Source organism: Salarias fasciatus, chromosome 23 (genome assembly GCF_902148845.1).
Source record: "Salarias fasciatus chromosome 23, fSalaFa1.1, whole genome shotgun sequence".
Taxonomy (NCBI): Eukaryota; Metazoa; Chordata; class Actinopteri; order Blenniiformes; family Blenniidae; genus Salarias; species Salarias fasciatus.
The window spans coordinates 16713522-16726033 of NC_043766.1; the positions used below are offsets into that span (position 1 = coordinate 16713522).

General features: G+C 40.4%; 1 protein-coding gene across 1 annotated transcript in view; it reads left to right on the top strand.

The window, feature by feature from the left end:
- Positions 1 to 12512, top strand: part of obscna (obscurin, cytoskeletal calmodulin and titin-interacting RhoGEF a) — a 43685-nt gene that overhangs the window by 21276 nt on the left and 9897 nt on the right. Inside the window, exons 33-55 of the mRNA XM_030083686.1 lie at positions 27 to 293; positions 557 to 823; positions 1202 to 1468; positions 1549 to 4008; positions 4125 to 4197; positions 4316 to 4410; positions 4530 to 4642; positions 4813 to 5013; positions 5350 to 5432; positions 5706 to 5879; positions 5985 to 6153; positions 6255 to 6356; positions 6619 to 6783; positions 7061 to 7219; positions 7329 to 7506; positions 7714 to 7827; positions 8647 to 8814; positions 9263 to 9365; positions 9445 to 9574; positions 9670 to 9775; positions 11599 to 11707; positions 11963 to 12081; positions 12169 to 12281. Coding sequence (XP_029939546.1) covers positions 27 to 293; positions 557 to 823; positions 1202 to 1468; positions 1549 to 4008; positions 4125 to 4197; positions 4316 to 4410; positions 4530 to 4642; positions 4813 to 5013; positions 5350 to 5432; positions 5706 to 5879; positions 5985 to 6153; positions 6255 to 6356; positions 6619 to 6783; positions 7061 to 7219; positions 7329 to 7506; positions 7714 to 7827; positions 8647 to 8814; positions 9263 to 9365; positions 9445 to 9574; positions 9670 to 9775; positions 11599 to 11707; positions 11963 to 12081; positions 12169 to 12281 — 5735 coding nt within the window. The remainder of the gene's footprint in view (positions 1 to 26; positions 294 to 556; positions 824 to 1201; positions 1469 to 1548; positions 4009 to 4124; positions 4198 to 4315; positions 4411 to 4529; positions 4643 to 4812; positions 5014 to 5349; positions 5433 to 5705; positions 5880 to 5984; positions 6154 to 6254; positions 6357 to 6618; positions 6784 to 7060; positions 7220 to 7328; positions 7507 to 7713; positions 7828 to 8646; positions 8815 to 9262; positions 9366 to 9444; positions 9575 to 9669; positions 9776 to 11598; positions 11708 to 11962; positions 12082 to 12168; positions 12282 to 12512) is intronic.

A 12512-nucleotide genomic window follows, 5' to 3' on the forward strand; every position in this document is an offset into this window, starting at 1 on the left:
TTACCTACTTTGATATTGTTTGGTAGAGCTCCCGTCATTCTTCAAGAGGCAATTACAGAATGTGGACACTGAAGAAGGAGGTGTGGCCTCTCTGCTCTGTGAGCTGTCCAAACCTGGGGCATCAGTACAGTGGAAGAAAAACAGGCTGCCACTGAGAGCCAGTAAGAAGTATGAGATGAAGCAGGAGGGCTGCATCTTCCAGCTCCACATTACGGATCTCAAACTTGAAGACACTGGCAGCTACTCCTGTCATGCTGGAAATGTAACGACGACTGGAACTGTGACAGTCAGAGGTTTGTGTGGTGAAACTTTGCATCTCAAAAAAAATGAAAAATGTAGTTTTAGTCATGCAAACTATGACAGAATAAACCTTGCTTATGTTTGTTGTGAGTACCTGACCATAATAGAATATAGTTCATGTTTCTAAAAGTTGGAACTGTAATTCTCATTTTTAGCTGACTGAATAATTAGAATATTAAAGCATTTTATTTAAGCTGCCAATATTTTCACATCAAAGTACATGATTATTTTTTCCTATCAATTGCATTTCTCTCAGAGCTCCCACCATTTTTCAAGAAAGGTTTACAAAATGTTGAGGCGAAGGAGGAATGCACAGCCTCTCTGTTCTGTGAGCTGTCTAAACCTGGAGTGCCGGTACAATGGAAGAAGAACAAGCAGCCGCTGAGAGCGAATGCAAAGTACGAGATAAAACAGGATGGCTGCTACCATCACCTGTTCATTAAAGAGCTCAAAGCTGAAGACAGTGGCAGCTACTCATGTCAAGCAGGAAGTGCAGAGACCACTGCAACCGTAGCAGTGCAAGGTGAGCACTCTGAGGCAGTAGATATATACGTGGGCAGTGTTTTCTCTTGGTTTCTTGATGAGTAAGAAGGACAAGTGACTCTACTAAGTACTCAGTTGGTAAAGAGGGTCATCTGTCAGTCGAAAGCCTGGTGGTTCAGTCTCCCACCTCGTCTTTGAGTGAGACACTGCACCGCAAATTGCTGCCAATGGACGGATTGAGTGCTGTTTGTGACATTTTTCGGAGTGAGTGTATAAATCTATCAAACTAACTGTGTAAAGTGCTTGGGAGGCTTTTCAAGCTCGTAAAAGTATCGATTTACATCAAATATCTTATTTTGGCATAAGCCAAATTGTGAAAATGCTTTAATTTAATTTTCTTTTCATATATTTCATCTAGAGCTCACTCCATTCTTCACCAAAGTACTACAAAATATGGAGTTTGAGGCAGGAGCTGCAGCCTCCATACACTGTGAGCTGTCAAAGCCAGGGATATCCGTACAATGGAAGAAGAACAGACTACCACTGAGAGCCAGCGGGAAGCATGAGATGAAGCAGGATGGCCGCCTTCATCAGCTCAACATCAAGGAGCTCACACCTGAGGACAGCGGTAGCTACTCCTGTCACGCAGGAAGTGCAGAGACCACTGCAACTATTCAAATTAAAGGTATGTTCCTCTTGATTACAAAGAGTTATGGTTCATAGATACTTCACTCATGCTAATTAATCCTTCATTCACCTTTAAAGCACCACAGCCATCTCTGCCCAAGGCAGAACCTCCATCAGTCATTCCACGAGGAAAAGGCACTGTCCCCATACGAGCTCCTACTCCGGACAAACAAATTCTGGATCAGTCGGAGACCAAACCAGTTCCCCCCGAGCCTAAAAAGAGAACTAGGAAAGCATCCATTACAGTTTCAGACAGCGATGGAGAGACCGCTTTGGACAAAAAGATACCTCTGCCTAGAGAGAAAAACGAGGCACAGAAGGATGTTCCCCCTGAGCCTAAAAAGAGAACTAGGAGAGCTTCTTTTACAGTTTCAGACAGTGATGGAGAGACCGCTTTGGACAAAAAGATACCTCTGCCTAGAGAGAAAAACGAGGCACAGAAGGATGTTCCCCCTGAGCCTAAAAAGAGAACTAGGAGAGCTTCTTTTACAGTTTCAGACAGTGATGGAGAGACCGCTTTGGACAAAAAGATACCTCTGCCTAGACCGAAAAATGAGGCACAAAAGGATGTTCAGCCTGCAGGTTATGTGGACAAGGACTTGAACGTTTCAATAAAGGTACAAAAAGAAGACAAGACTGAAGACGAGGTCAGTGAAGTGTACAAGAAAACTGATAAGCCAGTAGGACGGCCAGAGCCTAGTTATCAAGTCAATCAGAAAGTAAAAGAGCCAGAAAAGCCTTCAGAAACAGAGAATGTTGCACTGGAAATAAGAAAGCCAGGAAACAAACTGGAGGAAGTCGTTGCAGTTGACTATGAAGTGAATCAGCTCGACAGGGTTTTGGGAGAGCGTGTGGTTGGGCTACAGACACAAACGGAGCAAGAAATTGGACGAAGTTTAAAACAACCAGGAAAGCCTTCACAGAAAATAGTTGAAATTGAAAAGGTGGAACTGACAGGGGCAGGAAAATGGAAGACCAATGAAGATGAAGAACACATGAAGCCACTGCAAAAGTTGATCAAGAAAGATACAACTGAACAAGATGAGAAAACAAGAGTAAGTGAAGGTGAAGTAGTAGAGGTGGTTGTGAAACCACCGATGCGATCTAAAGGGAAGGTTACAGAAATGAAACAACCAATCCAAAGTATTTCAAAAGAAAGTGAAGAGATCATTCCCAAGGTGTTGAAAACTACCCTGAATGGTTCTGAGGGAGACCGTAGAACTGCAGAATATGTAAGTGAGCAAATGTCCGCAGAAAGAGAAACGGAGAAAAGTGACCTGAAACAAACTCTGAACCAGCTGGATAAACGGACTGCGCTGCAACCAGAAAAATCTGTGGATAGAGAGCCTGAGTTTGTTCCTCCAAAACCACCTGTGAGGACAAAAGCTAAAACAAAGGGTGAAATTGAAAAACAAATATCAAGGGACACCGAGACAGATGAAGAGGAACAAATACCAGCAAGAAGTGTCGCAAGAACAACTGAAGAGCAGCCAATAAGCCACAGAATACAGCCAGAGAGGAAGGATGAGGAGCCGAGACTTGAAGGGAACCAGTCAGTAACAACTGACAACAAGAGTGTTGACAACTTACAGCAGCCTGCAAGAGCTGCAGAAAAAGACACTAAACAGCTACTTAAACAGCCTGTAAAACCCCTGAGAAAAGACTCTGAAGTGAATCGTGAAATTAAATTGGCAGTAGAGCCAATGAGAAGACAGGAAGAACAAGTGACAAAATTGGCCCAGGACATTCCTCTTCTCTACATTTCTGAAGATGAAACTTTTTCAGAGGCCTTGTCTGAGTTGCCAGCAGATCTTAACGATATCAAGCCTATTGGCTCTTTGATTGAAGGATCCGCAAAAGAACCATTTCTCAAGAAGCCCCAGCCGGAAAAAGAGGCTCTGCCAGAAATTGACATCAGCTTTGAAGATGAGCCACAGATGCAAGAGGCTGCAGTGAAAATTCAGGCTGCTTTCAAAGGCTACAAAACCAGACGAGACATGCGGCCAGTCTTTAAAGAAGTGTTTAAGAACCAGAGTGCTGAGCTTCATGGTACCCTCTTTCTGGCGTGTGTTGTGGAGGGAAAACCCACCAAAGTGCGCTGGCTGAAAAATGGCCAAGAAATTTTTATTGACCAGCGATGCCGTTTCAAGACTGCAGATAATGGAGAATGTAGCCTGACTATCAAAAACCTGGTTAATAGTGACAGTGGAATTTATACCTGTGAGGTGATGAATAAGTTTGGTGTGAGCTCTTACAACGGAAATATAACAGTAGTACCAAATTTGCAACTGGCTCCTTTAGCCCAGAAGCCTGTGCACCCGCCACTTGCAGCCATAACTCCTTTACAGCTTGCCCCACAAAAGCCTGAGACTGAAAACATCCCTGAAAATCAAGAACCAGAGCCCATCTCTACTGGAGATGCTGCAAACTACGTAGAGAATGTGACTGTCTCTCTGTGGGAGGCCTACAACTTGACAGAGCAAGACACCCAGGTTAGCCCAGAAGACAGAAGACGGTCGTCACTGATTGCCAGCTCCAGTGAGTAGCAGGGTTGTGTTCCAGTATTAAAGTCAATATGAGACTGGCAGCAAGTGTTGCATGTATCTATGTACTATAACAAAAATGACTGTTGTTTTTATAACTACCTCCAACAGTGTCGAGTCCGTCTGACTATGACACAGCTCCAGATGTCATGGAACCTGTTGAGACTGTCCCGGTCATACCAAGGTTGAACATTACCAAGAAAAAAAAAATCTATATTTATTTCTACATTTAATTGTTCGTCATGTTTCTTTTTTTTCCCCCCCTTCAAGTAATTGAGAAACATTTGTGATTTTGGTCACAGGAAAGTTCAGACGCCATCAGATCAAGCACCAGCTGGGGATGATAAAGGAGGGCTACCTGCTTCTCAACCACCTACAAATCTATTAAAAGTGAAAGGTCAGTGATGTTCAGTTGAGGTGTTTTATTTTGTATTCAACTGCATATATTCTAGCTAACAATCATTTTCACAATGCCATCAGATATACTAAGACCCATCTGTTTATATCTACTTGTAGGTGCTCAAGATAGTAAACTGCGGACACCTTCTCCAAAGCACCATCGTGCCTTCACACCCTTAACAAGCACCATATCTGCATCAGAATCAGAGGGGGAGGAGGACAGGCAAGAGGTATGGCTCCATCCAAATTTCATGTTTCTGTATATGATGCATGATAATAGTGTATTAGCTTTAAAAGCATCCGTGTAGCCAGTATGAGCCCGAGAAGCCACACATTTCCAAAAGTAAATTTTAGAGCGTGTAAACCACAAAGGTACTGATGTGTTCACTGTCTTCCTCAGACGTTTGAGATGTACGTGGCCCGAGCAGACTGCAGTCCTGACAGTGGAAATAAGGACAGTTTTGTTCTGAAGGAGGGCCAGTTTGTAGAGGTCCTAGACTCCGTTCACCCTGACAGATGGCTGGTGAGGACCAAGCCCACCAAGACCAACCCTGCCAGACAGGGATGGCTGTGCCCTGCCTACCTGGAGAAGAAGAGAAAGGTATGACAGTCCTAACAAAGCATTCGTTTTGGGTTGAACATGCTACAAGGATGCAATGGCCATTGACACTTGCCAGTAAGTGATTATGATCACATGAATAACGCAGGTGAAATTTACATGCCTTTGTTTTTCTTTTTCCTTTTTTTTTTTGGTTTGCCAGTGATGAAAAAAGTTGGGAAGCCTGTTTTTCTCTCTGACCTACTCCTTGAGATGGTTTTTAAGTAATATATGATGCTTATGTCAACATTATCTTGTAAATTTCCTCCAGTAGAGCCATCAAAAGCATAAGAAAGTGCAAAGGTTGGAATGAAAATACATGATTGCTGTGTTCATCAGGAGACATTCACTCAACTGCGAGCACCTCGGGAGGATCTTGATGGGATTGGGTCAACAGGAGAAGAGTACAGGAGAGCGCTGAGGTCTGTTATCCTGCTGTTTAATGCAGATGTGTAAGATAATCAGAGAGGGGCTTTTTACATTTTTTCTGAATTGGTGATCACCATATTTGTATGTCAGGATGATAATTATACTGCATGGAGGAAATTATTTTTACATAAAATAAACTTGCTGTTATATTGTTATACTAATAATAATACAGTTTTATTGTTGCAATAAGAAATATCAAATGTGAGCCAATAACAAATTCTGGTGTTTTTTTAATCAGTCTTGCTTTATATTCCCTGTATCTTTAGTCAACTTGTCCAAGGCCTGATTGCTGGAGAAGAGGAGTTTGTGAAAGAGATGAAGACATTCGTCTCTCAGCAGTTAAATCAGCTGGAATCCAGCCGCCACGTTCCCATAAACATCATCAATCAGAAAGAAGTCATTTTCAGGAATGTCAAGGACATTGTGTTTTTACATGAGCGGTAATAATCCATTTCCTCTCTACATTTTATCACCCTTCAGAGTAGTTATGGTCTTTATGTTTTTGTTTGTGAAGCCCAATACTGTGTTTTAATTTTTGTCTTCAGATCTATCCTTCCTGGCCTGAGAGACTGTGCCACAGACGACGATGTGGCCATGCATCTGATCAATCATAGCGAAGAGTTCGAGAAGTATCTCCACTACATGGTGGGACAAGCGCAAGCAGAGGCCTGCATCACTGACAAGGCCGTCCAACAATATTTCAAAGTACAATCTGTCTCATCCTTTCAAATACATGTTTAACATCAGCTCTGAGTAATGTAGAGGCTGTCAAATCCATCTTTTTTTCTTTTGTTTTGCTTCCTATGATTTTTCAGGAGTTAGCTGAACCGAGTAAGACCGATACTCCCGTCATGGACGTTCTCACATTCCTTCAACAACCAGCAGAGAGGATTCAAACCTACCAGGCTTTGCTTAAGGTCAGAATATGGTTTTACTAAAAAAAAAAAAAAAACAACAACAAAAAACAAAACAAAACAACTAAAGTGAGAAACAGAAAAAATATGATTAATGAAATATCAGAACCACACAAAACAGTACATTTTTCATAGTATTTAATGTTGTAAGTCAGTAGTGTGTTGTAGATCAGTGCAGCTCAGGCTGCTGTTGCACAGGTTATAGTTCATCCATCCTTTCCTTTGTTTGAGTGCCTGACATGTAAAACAGTGCTTTGGTTGGTAGGAGTTAATCAAGAACAAAGCTAAGAGTGGACAGAGCTGCTACCTGCTGGAGGATGCCTTCTCTGTTGTTTCCTGTCTGCCCTGGAGGTCTGAAAACCTGCACCAGGTGTCCCTCATTGAGAACTACCCTGCTCCCCTGACGGCCCTGGGTGAGCCTGTACGGCAGGTGAGCGACGATGGCCGATATTCTCCTCTCAGGCTCCAGAGCCTGTTGAAACATATCAGTTTCATGAATTATGGAATAATGACATAATTTTACAATTGTTGTCTAAGATGACTTTTATTTTTTTCTCACTTTAACAAATGATTGTGTTGGACTAAACAGTCTAAATAAGATATGTCAGTGAAACAACCCTGAAAACAAGCATTCAGAGAAGATAAATCATTCTTACCCAGTGTTCTCATTGTTTTATATGATCTTTTTTACTCTTTGTTCACTCCAGGGAGTCTTCACAGTGTGGGAGGAATCTCCAGAAATCAAAACAGCCCCTAGAGGGCATCAGCGACAAATATTTCTATTTAAGGACTGTATTGTACTGTGCAAGCTGAAAAAAGACACCAGCATGGTCCGAGACACCTACACTTTCAAGAACAAAATGAAGGTAATAGTTCTTTTTCCCACAGCAGGAGTAGCATCATAACTCAGCCAGCTCTGGCACTTTAGCTATTCCTTCACTCACATTATCCTTCTGACATTTTTAACTTGTCCAGCTGAATGATGTGGAAATAAAAGAGACTTTAGGAGGAGATGAGAAGTCTTGGGTGCTGTGCCATGAGCACAGGGGCTCCATCCGGAGGTACACAGTGCAGGGCCACTCCACCCTGGTCAAACTCTCCTGGCTGAAAGATCTGAGAGAGCTCCAGCAGAGGTCCAGCGCCGTCACCAACAGTAAGACCGGCTTTGCTTCCATTACTCCTGATTGCAGAAAGGGAAATGAGCAAACATTAGACTTTAGTGCACAAATATCTATTAATATGATTCATTTATTCCTCAAACTTAAACAGCAGTTTATGTAGTTTTTAAAACAGAACTGTATTGTATTTAAATGTCTAATGTTTTAGCACATGGTTTTGTGTGTGTTTGTGTCTCTAACAGGTCCTCCAGTGTTTGAGTCACTGTTGGCTGACTGCACCACAAAGACAGGAGAGACCATTAAGCTGACCTGCAAGGTGTCTGGATCTCCAAAGCCAGTCATCAGCTGGCTTAAAGGTGTGAAATATTCATCTAAACATGTGATAATTCATTGTTAATGAATAGAATTAGGGGAAAAAACATCCGATTGAAATACAGAAGCTGAAAAAGTGAATGCCTGCTTGGAAAATATTCCTATTTTAATTTTAAATGTAGTTTTTGTGAACATCTCAATAAGTATTTATTTGATGAACATAAAAATTGAGGTCAAAAATGTAAGTTTGTTTGGTACATAAATTAGTAAAACAGATCATCTCAATTTAATTAATTTGAGAGTCGTTCTATAATTGTTTTGCGGAAAATGCACATCCTCTCCTTGTGCAATTTAATGAAGAAGAATTTCATCCTATTCAGACCACACTCATTTCTTTTATAATTTTTTTGTTGTTGATGTTGTGGAGTTGCCAATTAAATAGACTCATTTGTCAGCTTTTATGTTTCAATCTCTGATGATTTTGCCATTTAAAGGGTCTTCAAATATTTACACACACAAATATTTGCCATAGATGCTGTACATTTATTTATTCTTCCCTCATACACTTGCTTCAAACAAGTTTGTATCACAGAGACAGGAGGCTTTCCCAACTTACATTTGGTGAAAGACAGTGTTTACACTCAATATTTCATCAGACTACTGCTGTTCAAATCTTTAAAAAAAATTATCATGGATCGTGGACTTTTAATTTTTTTATCTTGCCTCAAAAAAGTTGAAGCATTTGAAAGCAATTTTAAAACAATCCGTTAGTTCAGTGTTAAACGTTTTTATTTCTCGTCACTTTTGCACATGGGCATTGTTTGGTTTATTAAAAAAAATGACTTATGATACCTATCTCTAAGATGGCCTTCCTTTGGAGGATGACCCACGTCACATCATCACAGCGGACCGGTCCGGCACCTGCAGTCTCATCCTGGACAGCCTCTCTGCAGAGGACTCTGGACAGTATGCATGCTACGCCACCAGCTCAATGGGAAACGCTGGAACTCTTGCAAAGGTGGTGGTGCAGGGTGAGTTTGGAGGACAACTTTGTTGGTAGATAAAGGAGCATATTTGTACATTAGCACAGGTGATACATTGATTGAACTACACTGATTGTTTCAATCAGTGTGTCACTTTTCTAGGACATTTCAAGTGGTTCTTCTACTTTATGATCCTTTTCAGTTTATTCATCTTTCCTACTGAATATGATCACACTGCAACTATTGCTACTATTACAGATGCTTATCCGTCTAATACTACTACAAACTACTTTGTTCAATAACACCACTCTACATTGCTGTTATGACATTTACTTGTATGATTATTTATTTTATGGGATTTTAATTCTACTGTGTACATTCACCTTTAAAACCAGCGACTCTACTGATAATGTTGTTTTTTACCTGCCACTATTGTTAAGTTTCTAAATACATGACACAGCAATATCTGACTTTCTGTGATTCTTCTTCCGTTCAGCCCCACCCAGGTTCGTGGGTCGACTGGAGAGTGCTTGTCTCATAGAAGGCGAGGATATCCAGTTCGTTTGCTCCACGCTCACTACTCCTTTACCAAGAATCAGGTATGGAGGCACAGAACTGATGTAAGTACAGTCGCTGTTGAATGTTTCTGTCAAATACATGACTGTTTTGGTTTTTCAGGTGGCTAAAAGATGGCAGAGAGCTGACTGATAAGCAGAAATACTCTATTGTGAATGACGCTCGCAGTGGGATCTTGTCTTTGACTGTCATGGGAGCGACCGTGGACGACATTGGACAGTATGAGTGTGAGGTATGAAATTTATGTTTAAAATATCCAATTTATCAAGAAACCAAGAATCATTGACTTCAGAAATGTTAAGATGAGTAAAACGTTTTTTTCTTTAGCTTTGGAATGAACTTGGCTGTGTTAAGTGCAAGGCGGGTCTTTGTCCTGCTTATGTACCGCCGGCAGACATTGAGAGTGACCAGCCTCAGGATTTGCCTCCTAAAGGTACGGCTATCAAAGCTGCTGAGGTAAATACCCTACACACAGAGTGGGAACCCACATGGGGGTTTTCCTGTGGCCAGTACACAATATTCACTCCTTCATGTGTGTTTGTGAAGGGATGAAGCACATGCCATTGTCCAGTTCTCACCTCAAATTCCATCATATCATTCATGTCATTTCTTTTCACTTGACAAAAAAAAAACTGCAACAGTTGTGATCAGTTTCTCCATTCATCCATTTTATAAAATTGCCATCATATCAAGACTACTTACATTTTCCCTTTCTCCAAACTCATGTCATAAACACTTTCAACGACCATCGCAGCTGCTGCTAGATTCCTCATGCATTATGGCACAACGTGCACGCTGCGGCTCAGTGCCAAAGAGTGAGAACCCTAGAAGAATAAACTAAGAAAAAGCTTTATAACAGACTGAAGTGATGCCATCTGTCATTAACTGTATTATCTGTTCGGACTGCATCCAAAGCTGTACCTCATATCATCTCATATTGTCCTTTCATGGCATTTGCTTGACTAACCTACGGGTCTGCATGTAACCACAGATTTGTAGAATTGTACTGGAATATTGTTGGTGTAGCTTTTTTTTTCCTCTTCGCAGAAATAATTTCAGCTGCAGTTAACCTAAATATAATCATATCAAACCATAATACCAACCTTGTCATTCTGGTCTTTAATCTGCGCTCACTTCACATGTCATCCTAATGAACTGTGAACCGTAGCATTCATAGCAGCCTCTGCATGTTATTTACACATGAATACTTAAAGTTGTTTGTAACACTAAACATAACAATTCATGGCTCTGTCTTGATGCCATAATGAATGGAATCTAGCAGCTAACATTCGACATGAACACCATCCTGAACTTCCTACCATCCTGTTCTGCCAAAAGACATTGATACACTTATTGTATGTAATGTTTTTTTGTGTTTTCACCATGTTTTCGTCTTCCATAGAGAGCATGGATTGAAACGGACTCATCATTTATTTCCATGAGGTTCATGTCATCACACAAAACTCATGAAAACCGGAGGTGTCATACATTTATAATATTACTAAACAGTAATAGTAATAAAAATGATAATAATAGGCAAATAAATTGCAAGTAGCTGCCTTTATCATGTGTCATCTGGTGATTTTCTAAACTGTTTATTTGAGTAATAAAAAAAAAAAAAAAGAGTAGTGCAAGTAATTAATTGAGGTCGGATCAATTGTACTGTTAATGTTCTAAGGAAACCTACAGTAAGTTATGCTCATGATAACAGTTGTATTTATTTATTTATTTATTTATTTAATATGACCGTTTTTATTATTATCATTATGTGACACAATGTTTATTTCCGTCCATTTTCCATAACCTACATGTTTTTCCATCCTTCTTATACTCGTCTTAAAGCAGGAGATTCCTCACATGGATCCTTCCATGTAAGTCATCATTGTCATGATAACCCATAACCACTCGACATTACCCTCTCTCCTTCTGCCAACGCATGCCCAGTTAACTCTTCACTCCCAACGAACACGAGATGGTCATGTGCTGGGCAAGTGTTCCCTTTACGTCTGTGCAAGAGTGGGCATGTGCCCATGTCTTGTTGGTGTGGTGGGTTAGTGGGGTCAAACCCATCGGTTCCCAGGTAAGAAATACAGTATGTATACTGTTTCATGGTGGTGGATTGTGAGGTAAAGTACTTTTTGAGATTCCCTTTTTCATTGTATTCTCATCAACATAATTCTTTCAAATGTATGAATGTGTGCGTAGTTTCAATCTCTGCCCATATGTTGTCCAAGTGATGTTTTCTGGATTTTACAGATGCTGACTCAGAGGACTGGTCCACTGCTCTTGTGAAAAAATGGTTGCAGACTGATTTCAGCCCCACGTCTATTGCCAAGAAGCTTTTTACTCCTGAAAATCCTGAACAGTAAGATTTGGAAACTTCTAATATAATGACTTCCTTTTCTTCATTTTGATTCATCATAATGATATCTTTTCTTTTTCGAGATAATTTAGTTTCTATTTGACAGAAAATTAGTAATATTAGATCCAAGTGCTAGAATATTGATATTGTGATTTCAAGGTTGGAGATTTGTTAATAATTGTTTTAAAATGTTCTTTTTACCCATTATATAACATCCCCCTCAGTTCACCTTCTCCTGGTCCTTTGTCTTAAATGTAGAGTTGAAGTGGATGTTCACGCCGCCGCATCAGCGAATCAGGACATCCAGCAGCCGCCGTGCTACCTGGAGGAAGAGGAGGAGGTCTTCATCTCAGAACAAATGCAGGAAATTACAGATGGTATTTACCTCTCATATAGACTTAAAGCAAGTCATTTGTCATAGATTTGTCGATAGTTTCTGTTTTGTTTTGTTGTTTTTTTTCCAGCACCCCCATTCATTCAGGTTCCTGCTGAGGATTTGTTTGTTGAACCTGGCCAGACATGCACATTTACAGCCATCATCACAGGAAGACCTACTCCTAAAATACAGTGGTACAAGGTGTGAGCACTGTGTCTGAGTGATTTGTTTCTGCTTGTTTGCAGTAAGGCAGTTTGCAACAAAAATATTCCTGTCTGACCTTATACAGTTAATCTTAATTTCACACAGTATTGTAAATTTTCCTTGCGTTTATCTCTTTTTCTTAACAATTAAAAATTTTCAGTCTCCATTTCTTCTTACTTTTTAAAGAAAGCAATTAAACCTTTATTTGTTAGATACACTCTCATTATT